The following is a 24740-nucleotide window of genomic DNA, read 5'->3' on the forward strand; positions in this document are numbered from 1 at the left end:
ATCCACTGTGTCTGCAAGGACAGAGCCCACAGGGCCTGGGCGCTCGAGTCTTACTGGCCTGTCTCATTTCAGGTCTTCCAGCAGCTAGAGGCTGCCCACGCGGCCCTGGAGGAGGACTACCTGAAGGCCTGCAGGGAGCAGCACCTGTCCCAGCAGCTTGTCGGCTCCCAGGGGACACCCAGGAGATTTGATCCTGACAGGTACCTGCTGGGGAGGAAGGCCTGGGAGGACAGATGGGCCAGGCCCCAGGTCCCCACCCGGAGGGGCACGCTTCATCCTTAATTCACACACTTGGGGAGCGGGGAGAAATCCCATCCCAATTAACAGCGTGTCCAGATGGGGGATACTCGGAGGCTGAGATCTGTGTACTTTTAGACTCCCTGCCATGAGAAGTGCCCTTGGAGATAAGAGTGGAATCCCCTCACTGGAGAATGGGGAAACTGAGGCCAGAGGGGAAAGGGATTTACTCAAGGTCTTACACCCAGCTGGTGGCAGAAGGGAACTTGGGCTGAGCCTCCTTATTCCCAGTGGAGTCTACTTTTATCTTGTTTATTTAGAATCTGAGTGATGATGTCAGATGGGCCCTCCAAGGGCATTTCTGGAGTCTCTGCTCTAAAACACAGCCTTCAAGACCCGCTAACGTTTCCTTGTTCCAGGGAGCTGGAGGCAGAGATATTCCAGCTGGGAATTCGCCTGGATGAGCTGAAGGACCTCATGGACCACAACGAGCAGGAGCCTGGGCAAGTCGGGTCAGACTTGGCTTTGGACAGCTCCCCAGCCACGCCCTCCCCCCACCAGCCAACAGACCCGCCCTCTCCTCTGGAACAAACCCGCACATCGGCCATCCAGGCCCTCGGCCCTGAGGTACCTCTTTACCCAACTGTAGTAGACTGTTCCTTCGTTCACTGGTTTCTCCATTAGTAGCTTCATGACATCTGAGAAGTTTGTACCCTATGCCGACACTCAAGACACATGGTGGGAATTCAGTAGAAAACAACCGAAATAACAGGTGGCCTCCACCCTCGTGGGCTCCCCCTGGTGGCTCAGATGGAAATGAGTCTGCCTGCAACTCAGGAGACCCGGGTTCAGTCCCTGGCTTGGGAGGATCCCCTGGAGCAAGGAACAGCTGCCCACCCCAGTATTCTTGCCTGGAGAATTCCATGGACAGAGGAGCCTGGCAGGGTACAGTCCATGGGATAGCAAAGAGTCAGACACAAAGAATCGGACTGAGCAACTAACACTTTCACCCTCATGGAATTTTCTGTAGAGTTCAACTTGTTACTTTAATTTTGATTGGTGCTCTGAAGGAGAATTATGGAGTTCTACACCAAGTAGATAACAGGCTAACATATCTGAGTTCATTAAGGAGTCAGAAAAACTTTCCTTGAGGAAGTCGTGTTTAAATGAAATCTGAAAAGGAGTAGGAATTACTAGGTGCAGAAGAGGAAAAAAAAAATCTGGCAGAAAAAACAGCTTATGCAAAGGCCCTGTAGTTAGAGTATAGACAGTGAGGGGTCCATTGTCTAAGAGATGTGGCTGGAGAGGCAAGTAGGGGCCCTAGGAATTAGGTATGTGGTCACATCAGGTGGATGGTTTTAAACTCTGCTGTTTTTTCAGCAGGGGATGATATAAGAGGGTTTGCAGGTTGGGATTCCCTGGTGGCTCAAATGGTAAAGAATCTGCCTGCAATGCAGGAGACTGTCTGCTCTGCGGGAGATATAAGTTTGATCCCTGGGTCAGCAAGATCATCTGGAGAAGGGAATGGCTACCCATTCCAGTATTCTTGCCTGAAGAACCCCATGCACAGAGAAACCTGGCAGGCTACAGTCCATGGGATCGCAAAAAGTTGGACATGACTGAGAGACTAATACTTTCACCTTCAGAGCTGGGGAGGTGATGGGGCAGGTACAGAGGCATGCATGGACTTGAGAGAGGTTTAGAAGGTGCAATGGACTGGAGTTGGAGTGATGGTGAGAGGAGAGGAGCGAAGGATGACCTCCAGGCTTCTAGCTTGTAGACTCAGGTGGATCTGGAGACTATTCACAGAGATAGCTGCACTAGATAAGAACCATACACGGAAGGGGCTTTGTAGAATTGCCTCTAGCCCACGTCACAGCCCTATGGCAGATGGCCATCTCTAGGGCATTATCTTGAGGGACTCCCCTGCTCCCACAGTGAAGGTGTTTTGAGCGGCTACGTGTTCACACTGGAATGAAAATCTGGGTTCAAATCCTGGCACTGCCCCTTGCTGCTGTATGCCTTTAGGCAAATTGTTTGAGCCTTGAGCACCTGTCTGTAAAATGGGCTGTAATAGCCTGTGTACTGGTGGGATTGTTGCCAAGTGATATGTGTACAGTGCCTGGCGCACAGCACACTCATGGCAGCTGGTTTTGGAGATCAGTGACCCAGTCCCTACTTTCGCACACAGGAAAAGAGTAACAGGCCAGTGAATCTAACCTCTTTCTTGCTCTTCAGCACCCAGGGTGAGCCTGGGATAAGGTAGGTCCTTAAAGAGTGGTCTTAGGTATCTGCTGAATCTCTGCCCCTCCTCCTTTCTGGCCCCAGCCCAACGCCACCAGCATTGGCCCCCACCTATTGCACATGAACTCGGATCTGAGCGCTCCCAGCAATGAGGCAGAGGACGGGCCACTGGGCCTCCCGGCCCCGCTCAGGCACAAGGAGCTGCGGGTGGAGCAGGATTTCCACGGCCTCCTGGAGCGGTGAGTGCCCACGAGGCCCAAGGCCAGGGCGTCTGGCCCTGTGGTGGGATCTTGCTGGCCTTGTGGGTTGAAGTCACGCTCCTCTGTGTTTTTCTGCAGGTACCTCAGTGTGAAGTCCCTTCCAGAAGCCCTGAGGATGAAGGAGGAGGAGGCGGAGGGCCAGGGCCGCACCCTGGGTTTTGACAGGCCAGCTCCAGCTCCAGGAAAAGCAGTGGCCCCGAGGCTCCCCACCAGGCAGCCCCCGGCGGAGGCTGAGAGAAGTCACGGGGTCCCCCTCAAGTAGGTCACTGAGCTTTCCCCGCTGGTCCCACACCAGCTCAGAAACCACAAGAGTAGTGACTGTCCTAGGAGCTAGACAGCCCTTTACAGTTTAGAAACAGCTTTCCTGACCTGTAGCTCAGTGTCTCTACAAACCATGAAATGTACATCATTGACAGCACTTGAAATGATTTAGGGAGGTGTGGGATGAGAACTCTGGTCGGAAAGATGCAGCATTAAATAACATCACTCATTCTCAGTCTCAGAGATTCCATGTACGACAAGGAGAAAGTCTCAGGGCTATAAAGTCTTCAGGGCTTCTCTTGATCGTCCTTTAAAAAGAGAGAAAGAGAGAAAGCCAGCAGGCCTCAGGCCAAGAGCCTTTACTAGGCAACAGGATTTATCTAGACTATGATAATACTGTTTTCATGTTCCTTGTATTTATTTGCAAAGTTCACTTCAGTCTGTAACACAAAATACTGGTCTTCTGTTTGCAATAGTGACATGGTCTTTTTGAGTAGATGGAAGTTGATGGAAATGGCTGGAATAGGAAAGAGGGAAGGCAAATTCCAAAAGCCTGGGAAAGGGTACTCTGGCACCTCTATTTCCGCACGGTTTCTGCCCCGGTGTATGGGGTGGGTTTTGTCAGCATCCTCATTTTACAGTTGAGATAAGTGTGGTTCAGAGAGGGGCGGTACCTTGCCCAGGGCCACACAGCAAGAGGGCGGCAGCACAGGGTGAGGATGCAGGGGTGCCTGACTCCAGAGCTTGTGTCCTGGATTGCATGGCTCCCAGGACAGAGCTGCCCAGCCCATGCCAGGGCTCAGGGGCACCATGCGTCTCCTTCCCCGCCAGGGAGACCGTGGAGCAGATGGCGTCTGTGAAGCCAGCAGATGTCTGTGCATCCGTGACCAGAGACGGGCACCTGCAGGGTCTGGGCAGAGCCGAGGAGGCCCCTCCCGGCCCCAGCAGGCCCCCCCATCCTCAGGGCCCCAAGTCTGCAGCGTCCCACCAGAGCAGCCTGGCCAGCCTCGAGGGAAGTGGCATCTCCGAGCGCCTTCCACCAAAGTCTCTGCACCAGGCCGGCGGGCCCCCGCTGGAGGTACGCGTGGGTGCAGGGCCTCTCCCTGCATCTCCTGGAGCCTCCTGCCTCCAGGCCTTTGCTCAGGATGCCTGCTGCTCCTGCCTCTGCTGTGGCTCCCCGCACCTCCACCCCTCCACCTGGACCTCCTCTTTCCCCTCTGAGACCTGTAGCTCAGGGCCTGTATCTTTCTGAGCCTGCTTAGCACAGCTGAAGGTGGGGGTGGTGTCTTTGACTCCAAGTAGTTTGTGCCATGAGAACGGCGCTTTTTAAACTACGACAGGAATCACAAATCACTGTGGAAATATGACTTATGAGATGGATCCTCCCCTAAAAAAACACATATGGGGATTTCCCAGGGGTTAAGACTTCGCCCTCCAATGCAGGGGGCGCAAGTTCGATCCCTGCTAGGGGAGCTAAGATCCTACATGTTTTGTAGTAAAAAAATTAAAAATAAAAAATAAAAGAGAAGCAATATTGTAAAATTCAATAAAGACCATATGGTCCACATCCAAAAATTAAAATAAACACATACATTTGCATGTGTACACACACGCGCACACACACACACACACACACACACACACACACACACCTATAGTCCTGATGAGCCCATGGTAAGGAATATGTACTCGACCATGAACTCATTGAGGGCAGACACCCGTGTCTCTCTGTTGGTGACCTTTGCCCCTGCGTTAGACGTGGTATGTTGGAGGTATAAGTGGTTGATCAGTTTGTTTTTCCCAATTCATGCTGCTGCTGCTAAGTTGCTTCAGTCGTGTCCCAACTCTTTGCGACCCCATAGACGGCAGCCTACCAGGCTCCCCTGTCCCTGGGATTCTCCAGGCAAGAACACTGAAGTGGGTTGCCATTTCCTTCTCCAATGCATGAAAGTGAAAAGTGAAAATGAAGTTGCTCAGTTGGGTCTGACTCTTAGCGACCCCATGGACCACAGCCTACCAGGCTCCTCCGTCCATGGGATTTTCCAGGCAAGAGTACTGGAGTGAGGTGCCATTGCCTTCTCCGATCCCAATTCATGGGACCCGGGCATTTCTGCAATCAGGTAGAACACGGCATTCCAGGCCCACCCTGGAAGACGTGTGGATTCAAGAATCCCATTCTCACAGTGGGACTGCTTTCTCCTTCTCCCCTTTCTATTTCTCTGTTCAGGAAGTCTGTTACAGTCTCCCACCCAAGGGCCCTGGCTCCCACCCCTCAGGGACACGGGGCGTGCTCAGGGCCCTCTCAGGGCGTGGAGTCCCTGCTGTTGGCCTGGGGCTCATGCCAGGCCCTGAGCACCTCAGGACCCCGCACGCCCAGGGCCTGGCTGTTGGGAGCTGGGCCAGCCTCCCTGTCTGTGAGCCTCTGGAATGTGAGGCCCAGGCCAGCACGGGGGAAGGGTTTCCCAGTGTTCCCCGGGCACATTCCTCAGATTTAAAGGAACACTGTCTCATTCAGGAGCCCTGGATGGCCTCCCCGGAGACAGACAGTGGCTTCGTGGGCTCAGAAACCAGCAGAGTCTCGCCCCTCACTCAGACCCCAGAGCACCGGCTCTCCCAGATCAGGTAATGGGGACCCCATCAGTGTTACCCACTTGGGGTTGGCTGAGAAACAAAGTGCCTGTGAGCTCAGAACAGGGTCTGGGCATTCTCAGAGCCCCACACTTCATCCCCACCAAGGATGGGTTACTGCCTTCATGTTATGGATGGAGGGAAAGTGACTTGCCCAGGGTCACTCCGCCACGTATTGACAGACTGGGAATTTATTGAACAAATGGGTGATGAAACGGTGAATGAATAAGATGTGCCGGGAGGGTGTTGTGACAGAGCAGCCAGGTTGAGTGACAGTCTCCAAAGCCGAAGGTCCCTGAGGCTACCCAGGGCTGCGTGGGAAGGGAAGATTACAAACTTCATTGCTGTGTATATTATCTAAAAACTAAGTTGAGCTTTATGACTTTGTGTATATGAGTAGGCACGTGTACAGCTCTGCAGTTTATAAAGAAAATGTGTGTGTAGTGGAGACACATCCTCAGAAATGCTATACTGCCAGGGCTGCCAAGTCCCAAAGGATAGGATGGTTTAGTATGTGGAGGGGCTCGGAGGTTGTGGCCTCATTCTGTGTGACTCCAATGTGTCTCTCTCTCCATGGGCCCCCAGCACCCCAGGGACGTTAGTCCAGTCCTTCACTCTGCCTGTACCCCGAGATGCAGCCCCCCACCACCAGACCAGGGGTCTTCCCATCCCCAGAAGAACCTCTGAGCCCAGCAGACCCAGAAGCCGAGCCCAGAGGCCCCCGTCTGGCCAAGACAGTCCTCTCCAGCAGAGGGCACCCAGCTTCTGCCTGGAGCGGGCACTGGCGTCTGAGATGGGTGAGTGGATGTATCTGGGTTGGCCAGAACCTGGGGTGGCTGGATCGCATGGGGTAAAAAAGATCAAACCAATAAGAAAATCTGCATTACCCTTTAGGATGCAAAATATCATACAGGTTCATTATAGGAAAATTTGAAAAGGGAACAAAAAACAATAATTAGCTAAAAACCGTCATTGATGACATTTTAGTCTAGAACCTTTGAGCTGTTTTCTATGCCATTGTGTGTGTGTTTATTTGCAAATACTTGAAGTGGGATACTATACATGGATGTTTTATAATCTTTTTTTCTATAAAACGCTGTGTTATGAACACTTTCTGTGTCTATAAAGTCTGTGATTTCTTTTACTTTTTTAAAAAATGCATGTGACCTTTTTATTGAAATAAAACAAGCATACAGGAAGGAACAGAAACTGATGAATTTTCCCAAAGTGACCACAGACAGAAAAACTCCACATGATCAGAACCCCAGCCCCTCCAAGCCCCTCCTGACGCTCCCACCCTTCTCAAAGGCAACCACTGTTCTCAGATTAGCTTTGCCTCTTTTTGAGGTTCCCGTTTAATTTTTTAAAATTTAACTTTAGTTAAAAGTTTAATTAAGTCATGTGCAGTTGTAAGAAATGATAATCATAGAGGCTACATGCCCTTCCCCTAGTTTTCCCCAACAATATCTTGCAAAACCATAGAGCAATGTCACAACCAGACTAACACGGACTCGGTTAAGACACAGAACATTTCCACCATCTCAGGGTCCCTCCTGTTGTCCTTTTATAAACACATCCAACCCCACCTTAACTCCTGGTAACCACCAATTTCTTCTCCATCACTGTAATTTTGTCATTTCAGAATGTCATAGAAATGAAATCGTATATATATAACCTTTCAGGATCGGCTTACTTTTCACTCAGCATGCTTTTCTGGAGATTCACATAGATTATTCCATAAATCAATAGTCTATTCCTTTTTATATTGCTGAGTAGTCTTCCCAGGGTGCACTGTTTTTAATGCACATGCTGAATGAGTGGTTTGTAACTCTGGTCACCCACCCCCGTCGAGAGCCTAAAGTTTTGAATGCTCTGAGAAACATGTGAGCAGGCAAAGCTGTGACTAATTTCAGAGGGAGGTGGAGGCTCCGAGGCTGGTCCTAGGGCAGCCTGGAGATGCGCAGAGTCAGGGTCTATGTGGAGAAGAAGGGAGCTCTTTGCAGGAGGAGAGCCTTGGAGACTCGCATCTGCTGCAAAAGTGGTGGATGGTAGGGGGAATCTAGTCATAAGGGCCTCTGCAGCTTTGCACCCCAAGCTCCCAGCAAAAACCACATCTTCTTCCTGTTTTGAGGGTCATTGGCCTCCACAGGAGCTTCATCTGTGACCTCAGCCGGGCCCCATCTCTTCACGCCCACCATACTTCCACCCACAAAAGTTCACACTTCAAGGGTCCTCTCTGTGTAAACTCACTTTGGTCTCCTTCTGCCTCCCTAGAGGTCCCTGGCTCAGAGTTTAAGGGGCGGAAGCGGATTCCTGAACCGATCCTCCCTAGCGCGACAATCAGCCCACCTCCCACCCCTGCCCCTGTGGCTGCCACTCCACCCCGTGAACCCGCAGAGATCACCTCCACCTTCTTCCTCACCAGGACGGGGCGCGAGTAAGTTGGTTGCTTGGGTGCTGAGGATTCAAGTGCATCAGAGAGACGGGGGGGGGGGGTGATGCCCAAGGGAGGCAGGGGCTCTCTGGGGTCTCATCCAGTGGTGGCTGTGCTGGGACCCAGGCATCCTGCCTCCCAGTGGATCCTGTGGGTCCTCCTTGGTGTAGACGCTGAGGACACTTCTCTAGCCCGTAGGAAATGATCTAGAAGTTCACCTTGCTGGTGCTAGGACCCCTCTCCCTGCCTCCCCGCATTTCCCTTCCAAAATGGGCCTACACTTCCCGGGGTGTGTTTTCTGCAGTTTATGTGTTTATTATATGAACCAAAAAGAGAATGTTTTTTCAATTTTTTCTTTTTAATCCAAGTGCAGTTTTTCTACTAAGAAAGATTTTTCCTCGCTTCGCTAGACAGGACAGGGAAAGGGGACTAGTCCTCTTCCTGCTGTCCTGAGTGGCTTTGGCCCAGGAGTCAGTCACAGGCCTTTGTCAGGTTGGGGGGTTGGTTTCCAGGCCTGCGCTTAGCAAGTGCACTCCTGCCACGCCCTATGACATCAGCAGAGGAACGAGAGGCTTGTTGTTGTTGTTCCGTCACTAAGTCATGTCCAAATCTTCGCGACCCCAAGGACTGCAGCCCACCAGGCTTCCCTGTCCTCCATAGTCTCCCAGAGTTTGCTCAAACTCAGGTCCATTGAGTCAGTGAGAGGCTTATTTACCTACAGTATGTCAACCCCTGGGAATACAGTAGTGGACAAGACAGTCCTTGACCTCGTAAAGCTCACCATCCTGTAAGATGGACCAAGAAACAAGGTTCCATCCCCAGTGTGATAAGTACAGTGATAGCACAGGCCCGAGGGACCGTGGGAGCACAGAGAAGGGGCATCTAGCCCAGTCAGAGGCTTCAGGGAGGGCTTCCTGGAGGAAGTGGTATCTTAACTGAGACCAGAAGGCAGAGAGCTGAAAGAGTATCCCAGCAGAGGGAAGAGCATGTGCAAAGGCCTAGAGGCACCTAATGTTTATTATAGTCAGATCCTCAAGTATAAGGTGGGCCATTAAACAATAAAAGCAGAGAGGAAGACAGGGAGACCTGGGGGAGAGCTTAGAGAACCTTTGACACAGCTGGTGAGAAGTTTGGATGATGTCTTTGCTCAGAGGAGGTGCTCACTGAATATTTATGAATGTGGAAAGTCTCATCTAAGGATAATGAGGGAGGCTTTAAGTAAGGAAGCTGCAGGGTTGGATTTACACTGTGGCAAGAATTCTCTGGCCACGGTGATGGTGGGTGTGGAGGCCAGGGACTGCTGAGAAGGCTACGACACCCCAGAGAGAGGTGTTGGGGCCGTCAGTGAGGGCAGGGAGTGTATTTGAAAGGGGGTAATTAGGCCTTGGGCCAACAGGATTTGGGAGTTGGTTAACTTTCAGGGTGCTCGGGGGAAAAGAAGGGTTCAGAATGAATCAGATTTCTGGCTTGTTAACCAGTTGGATACCGATGCAGAGATGGGAAACTTAGGAGGGGGAGTGAAATTGCAGGGAAAGATGACCTTTAGGTGCCAGCTGGCACTCAGTCACTGAAAGGTTAGGTCAGGAAGGCCAAGATCATGATGGAAACAAGCCGGAGAGGACAAGTGACACCCAAGGGCATGGTCCAAATTCCAGGCCCTCGCCCAGCGGCCTCTGACCTGGACAGGGAGCCAGAGCTGCCCTGGTCTTGCACCACTGCAGGACTGCGGTCCTGCCTTTCAGGGGTTAACGGGTGGCCAGAGTTCTCACTCTCCTGCAGCCGCCACCCTCATGGTTTGCCTTGGAAACCCCAACAAGCGTTTCCCTGGGAATTGCCAAGGGAACCAACTGCCCTTGGACGCCCAGAGTGCCAGGGCATAGGCAGAGAGATGTCTCCACTCCCTCTGGGCACACCCATCTGAGAGCCGATGTCTGCCGCATGTGGCGCCGGGAGCCACCCCACCGTGAGTCCAGGGACCACCAGGCAAGAACTAACCCTGAGGGGAGCCCTCACCCCGGAAGCTGGTCCAAACAGTAGCCAGAGAACCTGGAGGTGGAGGAATCAGCGGGGAGGAATGCCATGCCCAACCCGGACTCTAAAGCCCCGGGTGTAGGGGGTTTGTGTGCCGGGGTGTCTGGGTGGGATTGGCTGCCTCAATGCCAGTGATGCCCTCAGAACAAGACCCTAGAGATTCAGGGACTGATCAAGGAGAAACACAAATAAGATTTGCTCCTAAGATGCCAGGGGCTCATGAGGTTCCTTACCAGTCACAGGCTGGGCTGTGTTTGGGGGCTTCCCTGAGATGCCACTCTGCTCACACCCACTTGTCCTGGATGTGACGATCTTGGCCTTCCTGACCTAACCTTTCAGTGACTGAGTGCCAGCTGGCACCTAAAGGTAACACCACATGTCTCCTTGTCCCCTCTCCACACACACATCTTTCCTCTGCTCCCTCTTGGAGTCTGGAGGCCAGATCAGTGACAGTCCCTGAGCATCTATGAGATGCGAGGCTCTAAGGTGTTGTGAGATGGGGAGGTCTGCTTGGCCGCCAGGCACTCGCCATCTGCTTCCGGAGACAGACAGACAAGCATTTTCTGCCTGGAGCGGAATGCTGGGCTTGAGTAATTTAGGAAAGGTTTAGGGGAACCCTGTAGGGGAGGAGCTAAGCAAGGGCGGGAAGGAAGCAGGCCTGGACAGACAGTCAGGGTCTCTAGAGACAGACGCAGAGGAAGGGGAGGGCAGTCCAGGGCCTGAGGCAGATCCGAACTGAAAGTTTTGTTTTGCTCAGGCCGCACTGTGTGGCCTGTGGGATCTTAGGTCCCTGCCCAGGGGCTGAACCTCTGCCCCCTGCATTGGGAGTGTGGAATCTTAACCAGTGGATTGCCAGGGAAGTCTCAGAATTGAAATTTTAAAGTGCAGCTTTAGCCAATGCCCTCTTTACTCCTCAGAGGATGAGATGGTTAGATGGCATCACTGACTCAACGGACAGGAGTTTGAGCAAGCTCCGAGATGGTAGAGGACAGGGAAGCCTGGCGTGCTACAGTCCATCACGTCACAAAGAGCCGGACACAACTGAGTGACTCTCTCCACTCTGCATCCTCATCTCAATCTTGAAACTTTGTCGCTGGCATTTCAGAATAGCTACTCAGAGGGCCTGCATGCTAGGTTAGGTAAACCTCAAAGAAAGTTCTGCTTTGCTCACCAAATGTGCAGGGACGTGAACTCAGAGAGGTGTCTAGATATGCAGCGAGGAAAGCAGACACTCAAGGGAGTTCAAGATCCATTTCAAGGTCCAGAGTTAGACCGTGTTTGCTGGAAAGGGACAGAGACCCGGCGCCCAGGGAGCGGCTGCTGCCTGTTCACTGTGCACCTGTCCTTCATTCCCGTCTCCACCCCCACCCCAGCCAGGCCATCCGGGACCTGCAGGATGAGGTCTCCCGGCTCCGTCTGAGGCTGGAGGACAGCCTCCACCAGCACCCCCAGGGCCGCCCCACGCGCTCAGCGTCCGGCTGCGCCCGCCCCACCCGGGCCCGGAAGCGGTCAGGAGATTCCTCAGCCGCTTGGAGCTCCCATTACGGCAGGTAGGTGACCCCCACGTTCCTGCCCCTCGGCCTTGGCGGGAGCTGCAGAAGGCAGAGTTAGCTGGTCTCTGGCTGTCCCCTGGCATGTGGACTCGGGCACAATCATCCCCCTCTCTCACTTACTCATTCATTCACACTTAGATTTTTTTTTTTCACCATGTCATATTTGATGCATAAAATAGACTGAACACATGTTTTGCTAATAAAGCATGATACAGTGAATGTCCCTGAACTCATACCCAAGTGAAGAGCTAGGACATTTGCAGGACCCTCACCCTCTCACCCACTCACTCTGCAGCTGTTCACTTGTGATGACTTATAGAATCATCTCTAACTTCTGAGTGTTCCTAGGTTAAGGTTTTCAACAGACACTCTCTCATCACTTCTTCCAACTACACTTTGAAGTAATCGCACCTATTTCCCCATTTGACAGATGAGGAAACTGAGGGTCAGAGAGGCTCAGCGCCATCTTCTGTGGGTCTGACTCCAGAGTCTTTGCTTTTGACTTTCATGTTCTCCTCTTTCCTTATGTTATAAGCATTTCTCTGGGTTGGGCTTCTCCCTGATCATCTTTAAAGGCTGCATAAAACCGCATCCAGTGACATCATCGCTCTCTCTCTTTTGCTAGCAAATCCACGGAGAGGTCGTCTGGTGAGCCCGGGGGTGCAGAGCAAGCTGTTCCCACGGGAAGGCGGCGAGCCAGGTCCTCCTCGGTGCCTCGGGAGGAGCCTCGACTGTCCCTGAGTAAGTGACCACCTGCCAGGACTGATTTTTGGAGTCCACAGTCTGGGCATGTTGGCTCAGGAGTCAGGGGCCACAGCAGCCGCCCTCGAGGAAACCCAGAGAAGGTTTTGGGGCGTCTTTGTTAGGCAGTCGTAGCCCTCTGAAATGCCGCGCGCTTCCAGTGGCAGCCGCGGCATGCCGCGCACCGGCTCTGTGCTGTGGTTTCTGTAAGGGCTTCGAGCGTAGGTGTCATCTTGCTTCGTCTTCACTGCAGGGTGGGTCGCATCATCCACCTTCTGCAGATCAGGGTGCCAAAGCCCAAAAGCACAGGGGACTTCCCTGGAGGAGCATGGCTCTAAAGTCAGCAGCCCCATCACATCCTCCCAGCTGTGTGGTCTTGCCAGCTTGTGTGCCTGCCCTGCGCAGTTCAGGGGCCAGCTAACAGTGCAGGGATCACAGTGTCCGCTCCTGGGGCTGCTGCGGGGGTGCGTGACAGGGAGCGTGCAAAGCGCTCAGTACAGGGTCAGGGGGCCAGGTGTGGCGGCTGTGATTACTAAGGGGCTGGGGGAAGGGGGGCTGTAGGCTTAAAATCCCAGAGCCTGGACTCGTGATCTGCCCAATCCCTTAGCTACGTGTCCCCCATCCCCTCCCCCTCTGATGCCCCTCTTTCCACCCCAGGTTCCGAATCTGAGCCAGCCTCCCCCAGGTTGTTTTCTGAGAGGGGAAGGACCACCGAGAACAGTCCGCAGGCCGCTCGGGATGGAGCAAAAGGAGTGAGCAGCACCGGACGGCCTGACAGGGTCACCTTCCGAGGCCAATACACAGGTGAGCCAGGAGGGGGCGCTGGAGGTGCGCGGGCCCCAGGTGGTCGCTTCCGTTTAGCCGGTGGGCCATTGAAATATTGTCATTTTCTATGAGTTCTGTGATAGAAAAACATCAGGGAGCGTTGTCTCTGTGAATCTGGGTGTGTTTGTGCATTGACTCACTGAGCAAACAGTTTCTGAGACCCCCGCTTTTTCGGGGCCTATGCTGGGTTCGGAGAAAGTCCACTCAGCTTGGTCAATCATGAAGCGGGTTAGGAAGAGCTTGCTGCTTGCAGGGCCTGAGTAACAGTGAACACAGAATCACTTCCTTCCATTAAGGCTGTGATTCCCCAGGGCGCACCCAGCACATAGCTTGTGGTGACACCTAATAGGATTTCAAAGTGCGTTACATTAGATATAACCTAGCTTCCCAGGTGGCTCAGTGGTCAAGAATCTGCCTGCCAATTCAGGAGACATGAGACATGTGGGTTTGATCCCTGGATTGGGAAGATCCCCTGGAGTTCAGTTCAGTTACTTCAGTCGCTCAGTTGTGTCTTACTCTTTGTGACCCCATGGACTGCAGCACACCAGGCCTCCCTGTCCATCACCAACTTCCAGAGTTTACTCAAACTCACGTCCATCGAGTCAGTGATGCCATCCAACCATCTCATCCTTTGTTGTCCCCTTCTCCTGCCTTCAATCTTTCCCAGCATTAGGATCTTTTCAAATGAGTTAGTTCTGCACATCAGGTAGCCAAAGTATTGGAGTTTCAGCTTCAACATCAGTCCTTCCAATGAATATTCAGGACTGATTTCCTTTAGGATGGACTGTTTGGATCTCCTTGCTGTCCAAGGGACTCTCAAGAGTCTTCCAACACCACAGTTCAAAAGCATCAATTCTTCGGCGCTTAGCATTATAGTCCAACTCTCACATCCATACATGACTACTGGAAAAACCACAGCTTTGACTAAATGGATCTTTGTTGGCAAAGTAATGTCTCTGCTTTTTAATATGCTGTCTAGGTTGGTCATAACTTTCCTTCCAAGGAGCAAGCGTCTTTTAATTTCATGGCCGCAGTCCCCATCTGCAGTGATTTTGGAGCCCCCCAGTATAGCCTGTCACTGTTTCCCCATCAATTTGCCATGAAGTGATGGGACCTATTCCCTTGGAGTAGGAAATGGCAATCCATTCCAGTGTTCTTGCTTGAAAAATCCCATGGACAGAGGAGCCTGAGGGGCTACAGTCCCTAGGGTCACAAAGAGTCGGACATGACAGAGCACGCCCACAGGTCAAATATTAAATATGGATATGGTTCCTACTTTCATGAATCTGACTGCACAGCAGAGAAGAGAGTAACAAATAAGCAATTATAGTAAGCATGCAAATTACAGTAAGCAAATTACAGCCTTGGCTCTCACCCATATATCGCTGGGAAGGAGGGCGGTTAACCTCAGATCCAGAAGGCTAAGCGATGCACACAAAGGAGGAAATGAGATACACATCTCCCAACGGAGCAAATAGACACCGAGGCTTAATAGCGTGTCCAGGCGCCCCAGGGCAACACACACGGAGTACAAAGTGGAGACCCTGCACGGCAGAGGACATCATCCCAAAGGTCTTATGTGAGACTCAGGGATGGATAAGGCAGGGAATAGTGGAGCTGAGTGCAGACCCAAAAGTCTGTCCGAGTTTTTGATAACCTTAGTGAAGTGAAGTCGCTCAGTCGTGTCCGACTCTTTGCGACCCCATGGACTGTAAGCTACCAAGCTCCTCTGTCCATGGGATTTTCCAGGCAATAGTGCTGGAGTGGATTTCCATTTCCTTCTCCAGGGGATCTTCCCCACCCAGGGATTAAACCTGGGTCTCCCGCATTGTAGACAGACGCTTTACCATCTGAGCCACCAGGGATAACCTTAAGGACCTGACGTCTGCTGAGTGCGGGGCAGAATACACGGATTCAGCCCCACTCAGTCCTCCAACAAGCCTGTGAAACCCACAGTATGACTCTCCCCATTTCCCAGCCACTTGGAGCACAGAGAAAACACCGCTGACTCTGTGCCCAGGCCATTCTAATCCTAACCAGCAGGTTGGGGTCTGGGGAGAACCACCATGTTCTGCCGTTGCTTATCCCATCTTTCTGCCTGCTTTCCAGTCTTGACTGAGCCTGGGTTTGTTGATTTTTTTTCCGTATGTCAAGAACTAGGCAGTTGGTTCCAATAGGATCTGCAATGAAACAGGACTCTGGAAAGAGCTTACAATAAACGGACAGATAAGTGTGTTCTATCTATATGTGTATACGCACACGCACACTTAAGCATCTACATATTTATGCACACATTGTGTGTGCATGAGAAAAAGGCTGAGAGGGAGACTGTGAAACCATCTGGAGGGAGAGGAGAGAGATTTGTATTCTACATCATCTCCAGTTCTGCATCCATGCATAGCTGATACTGTTCTGGTTTCTTCCCCAGGCCAGGAGTACTATGTTCTGTCCCCCAAGACTGTACCAAGAAGCAGTGTCCCGGTCTCCTGTCCCCACTGCCGACCCCCTAGGACAGAGGATCCAGGTAGGGGGTGGCACCTGGACAAGCAGCCAGGGCTGTAAGGCTGCAGCTTCTTGCCCTTGGCTGGGGGGCAGGGGTGCAGTTGGGCCGGACACAGACTGCCCTGAGCCCAGTGGTGGGTCAAGGTGCAGACGGGAGCAGGACTTTTCTGGACTTCTCAGCTTTCCCAGAGTGCCCTGCCCCCACATCTATCTCTCCAGGTGCTTTGCCTGAAGCCAGTCTCCTTCACCTTGATGTCGAGAAACCATGAAAATGATTCCAGAAGTTCCTAATGCGGGGAGGGATGTGAGCAGCCGGCAGGCTGGCAGCGATGATTATCTTGTCTCCCCTCTGTCTACCTTCCGCCCTCCCCACCCTCTCCCCCAAACCCAAGGGTTTCGGGGAAGAGCAGTGGGAAGAGCAGTAGCCTGAGAACATGGACACCAGGTTCTAGTCCCGGTTCTGCCCCTGACATGCTGTGTGACATCAGACAAGTTCCTTAACTGCTCTGAGCCTTGGGCTCCACATCTATAATGAAAGGTCTGGAGATGGTCTCTGAGGCTCTTTCAAGCAATGACGATGATAATGATAGCACTGTCGTTCATTAAGCCCTGACTTAGCAACATGATGAGGCTTTTACAAGCATTATCCTCACAACCCTATGGAGTAGGTTTTGTCCATTTTACTACCATTCCCATGAGTGCAGACACTGAGGCTCAGAGAGGGCAAGTGACTTGCCGAAGGACACACAGCTCACAAGTGGTAGAGCCAGCTAGTTCAGTGGCTCGTTGGATTCAATCAGTTAATAAATGAAGACTCTGAGCAGAGGGCCTGGTTCATGAGATGCCTCTCACTGTCATGCTTGCCAACAACATTGTTGTTTGAACCCAGGTCTTTGTGACTCTAAAGCCCTGGCTCCTCACCGCTATATTTCTGTGCCTTTGCTAGAGTCCCAGTAGGCCTACTCACTCATTCATTATTCAGCATTTTCTTATACTGGGCTTTGGGCCTTGCCCCTGACAAACTCAGCTAAGCAGACAAAACTGAAGAGTCAGAACAGGGATGGGAGAGCACAGGTGGGGCTGCAGAGCCCATAACTCAGCCCAGGGGGTAGGAGGGCTTCCCAGAGGGAGTGATGCTGAGCTGAGGCCTGAGGAGAGACAGGTGGACCCTGGAATTCCCCCAGATGCGGTGCTGAGGATTTGCACTGGAAGAGAGCCAGAGTGCCCACACTCCTGCTCACTTAGGCTTCCACTGACCCGCCTGGTGCCCGGGGGGCCTTTGTGGCCCAGTCCCTCCTAGAGAATGGGCCTGTGTCACTGCGGAGAATGGCCATAGATACAGGGGCTGCAGACAGGAGAGCCAGGCTTGAGATCAGACAGAGGACCGCTGCTTCCTAGCTCTGAGACAGCAAATTATTCAACCTATTGGAGCCTCAGTTTCTCCATCTGTAAAATGGGCAAGTGATAATTATAGCTAGTCCAGTGGCTCACTGGATTCAATCAGTTAATAAATGAAGACTCTGAGCAGAGGGCCTGGCTCATGAGATGCCTCTCCCTGTCGTGGTCCATCAGTATTGTCGCCCAGTGGAGGCAGCTTGTCTCCTCTGCAGTGGTCCCTGAGAGGAGCTCAGTGCTGCGGGAGGCCTGTGGGGGGGCCTGGTGACTCAGACATCACCCTCTCCTGACCTCCCTGCCTCCTCTTCCAGGTGATGCTGTCAGCAGGGACCCAGTGGGACCGTCTCGTAGTGAGACCTTGCGATGTCCCCTGTGTAGTCAAGTTGGGTCCCTCTCTGAGGGGGATGGCCCAGACTCAGCCACCTCTGGTAGGAATGATGCTCCATCTCTTCCCCCCTGCTCCCCTGGATTTGGGTTTGGGGCCCTGGGAGGGGGTTTACCCAGGATGGCAGCTCGCCCAATCTGGGGTGGAGCAAACTGGATGAGAGCTGGCTTCCCAAAGCGAGGCACTCCCTGCGTGGCTGGCCCGCTGTCTAGCTCCAACGGGGTTGGCGGGGCTGGGGAGCCCTCTGTTCTCTGCCAGATCTTCCCGGGTTGTGAGACTGTGTCTCTGCTGTCTCTCCCTGACAGCGCCAGAAAAGGCCACCACCAGGAGAAATTCACCTTCAACATCCAGCCCCAAGCAGAGGAGCAAGCGAGCAGGGTCGCCGCCCCGGCCGCCTCCTGGACTGTGGTATCTGGCTGCCGCGCCCTCGGCACCAGCCCCTCCTGCCTTTGCCTACATCTCCTCGGTTCCCGTCCTGCCTTATCCATCAGCCACTGTGTAAGAACCTTCCCTTCCAGCCCTCCTTGCCTGTTTGAATCGCTTAATAGCATCCAGCCCTGAGCTGGGTAGCTGAGAACTCAGCACTGAGTACTCCTGTGTTTCTCCCCAACACTTGTATAGTCACTCAACAAACCTTGAATGCTCTCTGGGTACCAGGGAGACTGCTTGACCCTGGGACCTAACAGTGAAGGAGCCTGGCAGAGGGCCTTGCCCTCATGGGGACTTAGAACCGTAATCATCTCCCATTTCCTTGTGGGTCTTCTTAGCAAGCAACTAAGCCCTCACTTTAAAAAAACTAGACTTTATTTTTAGAACAGTTTTAGATTTATAGAGAAAAGAAACAGATAAGACGGAGAGTTCCCATATATACCCCAAACACCGTTTCCTCTAATACTAACATCTTACCTTGATATGGTAACCTTCCCAGGTAGCACAGTGGTAAAGAACCTGCCTGCCAGTGCAGGATATGCAAGAGACTTGGGTCAATCCCCGGGTCAGAAACATCCCCTGGAGAAAGAAATGGAAACCCACTCCAGTATTCTCGCCTGGAAAATTCCATGGACAGAGGAGCTGGTGGGCTCTAGTCCACGGGGTTGCAAAGAGTCGGATACAACTGGGCAACTAACACACACACACCTTGATACGGTCCACGTGCAGTTCAGTTCAGTCGCTCAGCCGTGTCCGACTCTGTGACCCCATGAATCGCAGCACGCCAGGCCTCCCTGTCCATCACCAACTCCCGGAGTTCACTCAGACTCACGTCCTCGAGTCAGTGATGCCATCCAGCCATCTCGTCCTCTGTCGTCCCCTTCTCCTCCTGCCCCCAATCCCTCCCAGCATCAGAGTCTTTTCCAATGAGTCAACTCTTCACATGAGGTGGCCAAAGTACTGGAGTTTCAGCTTTAGCATCATTCCTTCCAAAGAAATCCCAGGGCTGATCTCCTTCAGAATGGACTGGTTGGATCTCCTTGCAGTCAAGGGACTCTCAAGAGTCTTCTCCAACACCACAGTTCAAAAGCATCAATTCTTTGGCGCTCAGCCTTCTTCACAGTCCAACTCTCACATCCATACATGACTACTGGAAAAACCATAGCCTTGACTAGACAGACCTTAGTCGGCAAAGTAATGTCTCTGCTTTTGAATATGCTATCTAGGTTGGTCATAACTTTTCTTCCGAGGAGTAAGCATCTTTTAATTTCATGGCTGCAGTCACTATCTGCAGTTAGTGAACCATTATTAATACATGGTTATTAAATATAATCCACAGTTTATTTAGGCTTCTTTAGTTTTTTCCTGAAGTCCTTTTTCTCTTCCAGGATTCCCCACCCCAACGTACCACGTATATTTAGTTGTTACATCTCCCAGGCTCCTTCTGGCTGAGACAGTTTCTCAGACTTTCCTTGTTCCCAGTGGTCTTGACAGTTCAGAGGCACACCAGTCCGGTCCATGGTAGGATGAGCAATTACTGTTTGCATGTTACATTTGGATGTAACATCAGTTAAGACAAAAGACACAGGAGTCGAGGTGAAAAAGGCTTAGGTTTTAGAATCAGAGCTGCACTGGAATCCTGTCTGCCATTTATTATTGCTGCGGCCTTGGTAAAGCAAGGCTCCTCTCTGAGCCTCAGTTTCCCTCTCTGTTAAACGGGGTCAGAGTCTCGGTCACATACCGTTTGTATGAGGATTAGATGAGGCAGGTGGCAAGAGATGTTTGTGGGGTTTGTAGTGCATGCTGGCACATGCTCTTGGCTGAATAAATGGCAGCTGTGTCAACGCTGCTACCCTTCAATGTTGTTGCCAGTAAGAAGAAAAATGAGGGAAGGTGCTTTCAACAAGACAGGATTGTGCAGAGGATAAAAGCCCAGACCCTGGAATTAGATTTGTCTTCTGCAGACTGTTGTCAGCTAGCTCTATACCAGTTTCCTTCGCTGTAAAATAAGTGGGTCAGGGCGGCCAGTAACCACAGTGCTTCTAATACTACTGAAATTGGCACTGATGACACTACATTTCTCCACCGACCAGTCAAGCAGGACTGAATATGCTCAGTGGTTGCAGCCGGGCAGGCCTTAGAAAGCTGAGTGGGCCTGTGCTGCCACCTGCTGGCCAGCCGCCTTACAACCTCTGAACCGGAGGCTTTCTAGTCTGGCTTTCTAGTTTCTAGCAAATTTTTTGGTTTAGTGGGGTTTTCTGGTTGTTGTTTGTTCTGTTCTGTAGCATCTGCCCTATGGGGAATTCGGGGTAACTTTCAGGTCAGTCTGGCCATCAAATTATCAGAAGGCAGGGGTGTGTGGGAATCCAGTAGTTACACCAGCTCGTCTGTCCCTAAAGGAGAGAACTGGGGTTCAAGAAGCCCATTCATTCATTCGGTTCAGATGATATGTATCAGGATCTACCGGGAGCTAATTAGCTGTGGGTTTAAATCGGGTACTGCCCCAGCCCCCTGATTCTGGGAGAATCCTCAGTAGCTGTTATTTATAGGGCACCAGACATACAGAGCTTTTTACCTGAGTTTTCCTATTGGCTCTACCCTGGGAGGTAGCTAAGTGTGGCTGTTTTCTGGGGGAAATGGAGCCCTTGAAAGTGAAGTAGTTTGTTCATGGTTATGTGGGTGGCCAAGAGGAATGACCAGGATTTGGGGCAGCCTTCTGCATCCCTTAGCTTCTCTGAGCGTGACTTCACTCATCTGTAAAATAAGCATAAAAGTACCTACGAAATAAACAAGATAGTGCTAGTAAAGCACTTATCTCAGAGCCTGGCCTGTGGGTACCAAGGATGAAGATTCCAGCCCAGGGCTAGGCACCGTGTTTAACTGTTTGAGCAACCGTCAAACTGCCTTCCAAACTCGCGGCGCCGTTTCACATTCCCCCCAGCAGTGTATGGCTCCAGTCTCTCACATCCTCTCACAAAACTCACTGGTATCTGTCTGTGTTTGTAGCCAACCCAGTGGATGGGGAGTGTGTTGAAGTAGCATCTCATGTAGTTTTGATTTGCATTTCCCTGATGGCTAATGATATTGAGCATCTTTTCACGTGCTTGTTGGCCATCTGTTTATCTGGTTTGGAGAGACATCTGTTCAGATCCTAGCATAGCCCTTTTGTCACACTGTGCAATAATGCAAATGAGAAAGTGAAGGATCAGGAGTGAGACTGGAGTTTACCGCGTGCCAAGCAACACACCAGCGAATGTCTGCAGCCAAGTCTTCCTAAACCCATTCCTGCTCCATGTAGGCGAAACGCTTCCTTGTCTCCATCTTTCACTTTGTCCCCCTCTACACACTGTATTCCACGTCACAGGTGCCAGCGCTTCTTGCCCAGCACCAGTTTCCTTGAACCCTAAACTTGGGCATCTTTGGATGAATACAGGAGTCACTTCTTGGGGAAATCTGTGCTTCATCTCGCGGCTCCTCCGCCCATTTCCCCCAGGACTTTTAAATAACACCCCACGTTCCCGCAGGACCAGGCTGGGAAGGATGCACTTCCACCTTCTGCTCTGGGTGAGAGGAGCCAGACCATCGCACTCCTGCAGAATCCTAATTATTATTGTCATGCTTCTCTATCACTCCACACCTGACAAATAGGACTCCATGCATTACCTCTCTGGTGAAGGAGGCTTGCTCCAGAACCTGGGGTGGTCCTGGTCTCCCTGAGACCAGGCTTCCAGACGAGAAGCTCCCTGAAGGCAGCAGGCAGGGGTGTTCATTCACCATGGTAACCGCAGGCCCCAGCACTTAGTACTTAGTATAAGGTCAGTACGTATTTGTTCAATGAATGGGTAGGTGGCACTGGCCGCTTTTGAGCACTGTTCTGACTTCATCCCTCCAACACATCCCTTGGCAGGGGATATTTTCCCCATTTTGGAGGTGAAGAAGCCGAGACTCAGAATGTAGGGGCCAAGGGCTGAGCCGGGCCTGAGGCGCCCCAAGGCGTCCCCATGGTCAGGGAACTCACCCATCTCTCCCCGCAGGTACTACGCTCCGCCAGCACCTACCTCAGCACCCCCAGTCCGAGCAGCCGCCGAGTGGCCTCCCGCAGCCTGCTCCCGGCCGGCCCGGGGACCCCGGCACTCCGTCCAGCTGGACCTGAAGGACCTGGAGGAGCTCAACAAGGCCCTGAGCCGGGCGGTCGAGGCTGCCGAGAGCGTCCGCTCCACCACCCAGCACATGAGCCGCTCGCTGTCGGCCGAGCTGCGCCAGGCCCGCGGCCTGCGGGGCTCCTGCCTCTTCTGATGCTTGAGGCTCAGGGACACGCGGCGGGCGGGGCTGGCGGGCGCCCCCGCCCCAGGCCAGAGGGCGCCGAGCCACTCCCAGAGGCCCCGCAGACCCTCACGAGGAAGGCTCCCTCCGCCCCGGGCCCTGCCTTTCAGCCTCCATGCTTCCAGAACGGAAGGAGTGGCAGTGGGTGACTCAAAGAAGTCATTTCCTAGCCCTGACGAGGTTGAGGCTGGGACTGAGGCCACCCACTGCCCAGACACCATCTCTGGGAGGCCCCTGGCCTGCACGCATCCATCTCCAGCTAATAATGTGTATTTTATGTATGATGGACAGGTTTTTTTGTTGTTGTTGTTTTTTCTTTAACTGAGGCATTTTTCTGACCTTGAATCCTTCTTAGGAGGCCAGATAAGAGGGGATGGAGCCAGGGTCTCTGGTGAAAATTTGTCCCCCACCTGTGACCAGCCACTCCAGAGTAGGCATCTCTGAGAAGGATGTGGCCAGGGACCTTCCTCCTGGTGACTGGTGGTCAGTCCATGGGGTACTCTGAGGCCACTGGAATATCTTAGAAGTGCCCAGCCTCCCCGTGCTTTCCCACGGGCTTGCTGCGATGGAGACACCCCACAGGGGGCCCTGGAAAGCTGTCTACCACGGTCTCCCCTCAGTACCTCATGCCGAGACCCCTGGCTCTCCCCTGTGGAAATGGGACCCCTGTGGAACTGGGCCAAAGGCCAGCTTCCTGCCAGCTCCTGGTGTGTGCCCCTGAGGCCAGGCCATCTGCTCCCCGACCCTGTAGCAGCTCAGACCTCAGCTTTTCTGGAATGTGTGTGCATCACTGATATTTGTATATTTGGGGCATTAAAAAAAAATCTATTTTCGTTATGAGAGCAAATAAAGAAGAGTGAATATTAATCTTTAAAACTGTTTTATTTGTATTTTTTGGCCATGCCGCATGGCACATGGGATCTTAGTTCCCTGACCGGGGACTGAACCCACACTCCCTGTAGTGGCAGCACGGGGTCCTAACACTGGCTCACCGTGGAAGTCCCTAGACAGTAATCTCAAGAAGTGGAGGCCAGAGAACAACCCAAACATTCCCAAACCCACCCACATCTGTGATGTATGTCATCCTTGTGGTTTCTAAGGTCACGTTAGGGGGCAAAAGACTCGGCGCTGGGTGGAGCCCTCCCCCGGAGGACAGGTTGGGCGCACATTTCCAGACTCAACCTGCCTGCCTCTTGGCGCCATCTGTTTCTCCAGCTTTACCCGCTCAGAACCATGAAGCTTTCCACTGGAGGGGGCTGCAAGGAGAGGCTGTCTGGCCAAGCCTCTCTTGTGAGACATTGTGAGCAAATAGGTGTCTGGGTGAGCACGAGCCTGGGCTCTCTTTCCAGTGCTCCTTTTAACACCAAACAACAGCTGCTATTGACTGAGCGTCTCCTAGATGCCAATCCTTGAGCTAAGTGTGCCCCCATTTTATTGATGAGGAGACCGAGGTTCTGTCTACCGGAACTTGTGATGGTCTGTCTCCAAAGTCCATGTTCTTTGTAACTGTTTTATTCTCCCCAAACCTGCATGACATTTTCTCCCCGACTCCTGCTTCTTCTTCCCTTGGCCTTTTCTCCAGTCTTTCCCACCTCTCATCTCACTTGCTTCTCTAGAACCCATTTTGATTTCATTTTTCAACTGATCCTTCTCCGGAGAGTTGACAATGGCATCTTGCTGAGATGAAGGATTTCTTATAGGTTCTGAGCCTCCAGGCCTACACTCTCGTGAGACGTGGATGGGAAGGCAGACCCCAAGGTAGGGACCCAGGGCAATGTCTCCAGCCTCAGTGCCCCAGGCACAGCATGGCTGCAGCTTTGGACAAAGGATGCTTGAGTCTTGGAGGTGTGGCTCTTTGCAGGATGCAGGTATGTGAGCCTCAAGACTGGTTTTCAGGAGCGAGGGTTATGGTCCTCTCACTCCAGATGGCTTAGGACCTGTGTACACAGAATACTTGAATTATTCAGTCCAACTTCTCTGCCACCGGCATCATGCTGCTTCTCACGCGCCAATGTATTGCAGAGCCCTTGGGTCTGGAAGGAGAACGGCCTTCTTTTTTTTTAATGTTTATTTATTTATTTATTTGGCTGCACCGGGGCCTTAGTTGCTACATGTGGGATCTTTGTTGCTGCATGTGGGATCAGTTTCCTGACCAGGGATTGAGCCCAGGCCCCCTGCATTGGGAGCATGGAGTCTTAGCCGCTGGACCACCAGGGAAGTTCCAGACACCAGCCTTCCTTGCTCAACTCCTGGCTTCAGACCCTCAGTCCTCTTTACACCTCGAAGTGGGTCTGCCTTGGACATGGCTCCACGGCGAGCGCTCCAATCACATATGTAAGTTGTCTGGATTTGAGAGACCCTCCTTACCCCTAGGTGTCCTTTCTTCCTTCTGGGTGACAGGCGGGCACTCTGGGGATACCTCAAGGAGACACACAGCCCCTCTGGCCTGGCCCCGAGTCCTCTGAGCCTCCTCTATCCGGCCCCTGCCCTGG

At 52.4% G+C, this 24740-nt stretch overlaps 1 protein-coding gene across 3 annotated transcripts in view; it reads left to right on the forward strand.

Moving 5' to 3' along the window:
• The window catches only part of AKNA (AT-hook transcription factor), a 58320-nt gene extending 35196 nt beyond the window's left edge, over positions 1 to 23124 (forward strand). For 2 of the 3 annotated variants that reach the window (XM_012112383.4, XM_042242828.1), the window contains 15 exons: positions 73 to 200; positions 657 to 864; positions 2566 to 2720; positions 2820 to 2999; positions 3834 to 4080; positions 5518 to 5624; positions 6216 to 6427; positions 7905 to 8067; positions 11469 to 11645; positions 12274 to 12389; positions 13047 to 13193; positions 15643 to 15738; positions 17423 to 17539; positions 17802 to 17994; positions 21960 to 23124. In XM_012112383.4, coding sequence (XP_011967773.4) covers positions 73 to 200; positions 657 to 864; positions 2566 to 2720; positions 2820 to 2999; positions 3834 to 4080; positions 5518 to 5624; positions 6216 to 6427; positions 7905 to 8067; positions 11469 to 11645; positions 12274 to 12389; positions 13047 to 13193; positions 15643 to 15738; positions 17423 to 17539; positions 17802 to 17994; positions 21960 to 22221 — 2508 coding nt within the window. In that variant the 3' untranslated portion in view covers positions 22222 to 23124. The remainder of the gene's footprint in view (positions 1 to 72; positions 201 to 656; positions 865 to 2565; positions 2721 to 2819; positions 3000 to 3833; positions 4081 to 5517; positions 5625 to 6215; positions 6428 to 7904; positions 8068 to 11468; positions 11646 to 12273; positions 12390 to 13046; positions 13194 to 15642; positions 15739 to 17422; positions 17540 to 17801; positions 17995 to 21959) is intronic. The other variant, XM_042242830.1, reaches the window with a different exon arrangement.
• The last annotated feature ends 1616 nt before the right edge of the window (positions 23125 to 24740 follow it).

Source organism: Ovis aries, chromosome 2 (genome assembly GCF_016772045.2).
Source record: "Ovis aries strain OAR_USU_Benz2616 breed Rambouillet chromosome 2, ARS-UI_Ramb_v3.0, whole genome shotgun sequence".
NCBI classification, from domain to species: domain Eukaryota; kingdom Metazoa; phylum Chordata; class Mammalia; order Artiodactyla; family Bovidae; genus Ovis; species Ovis aries.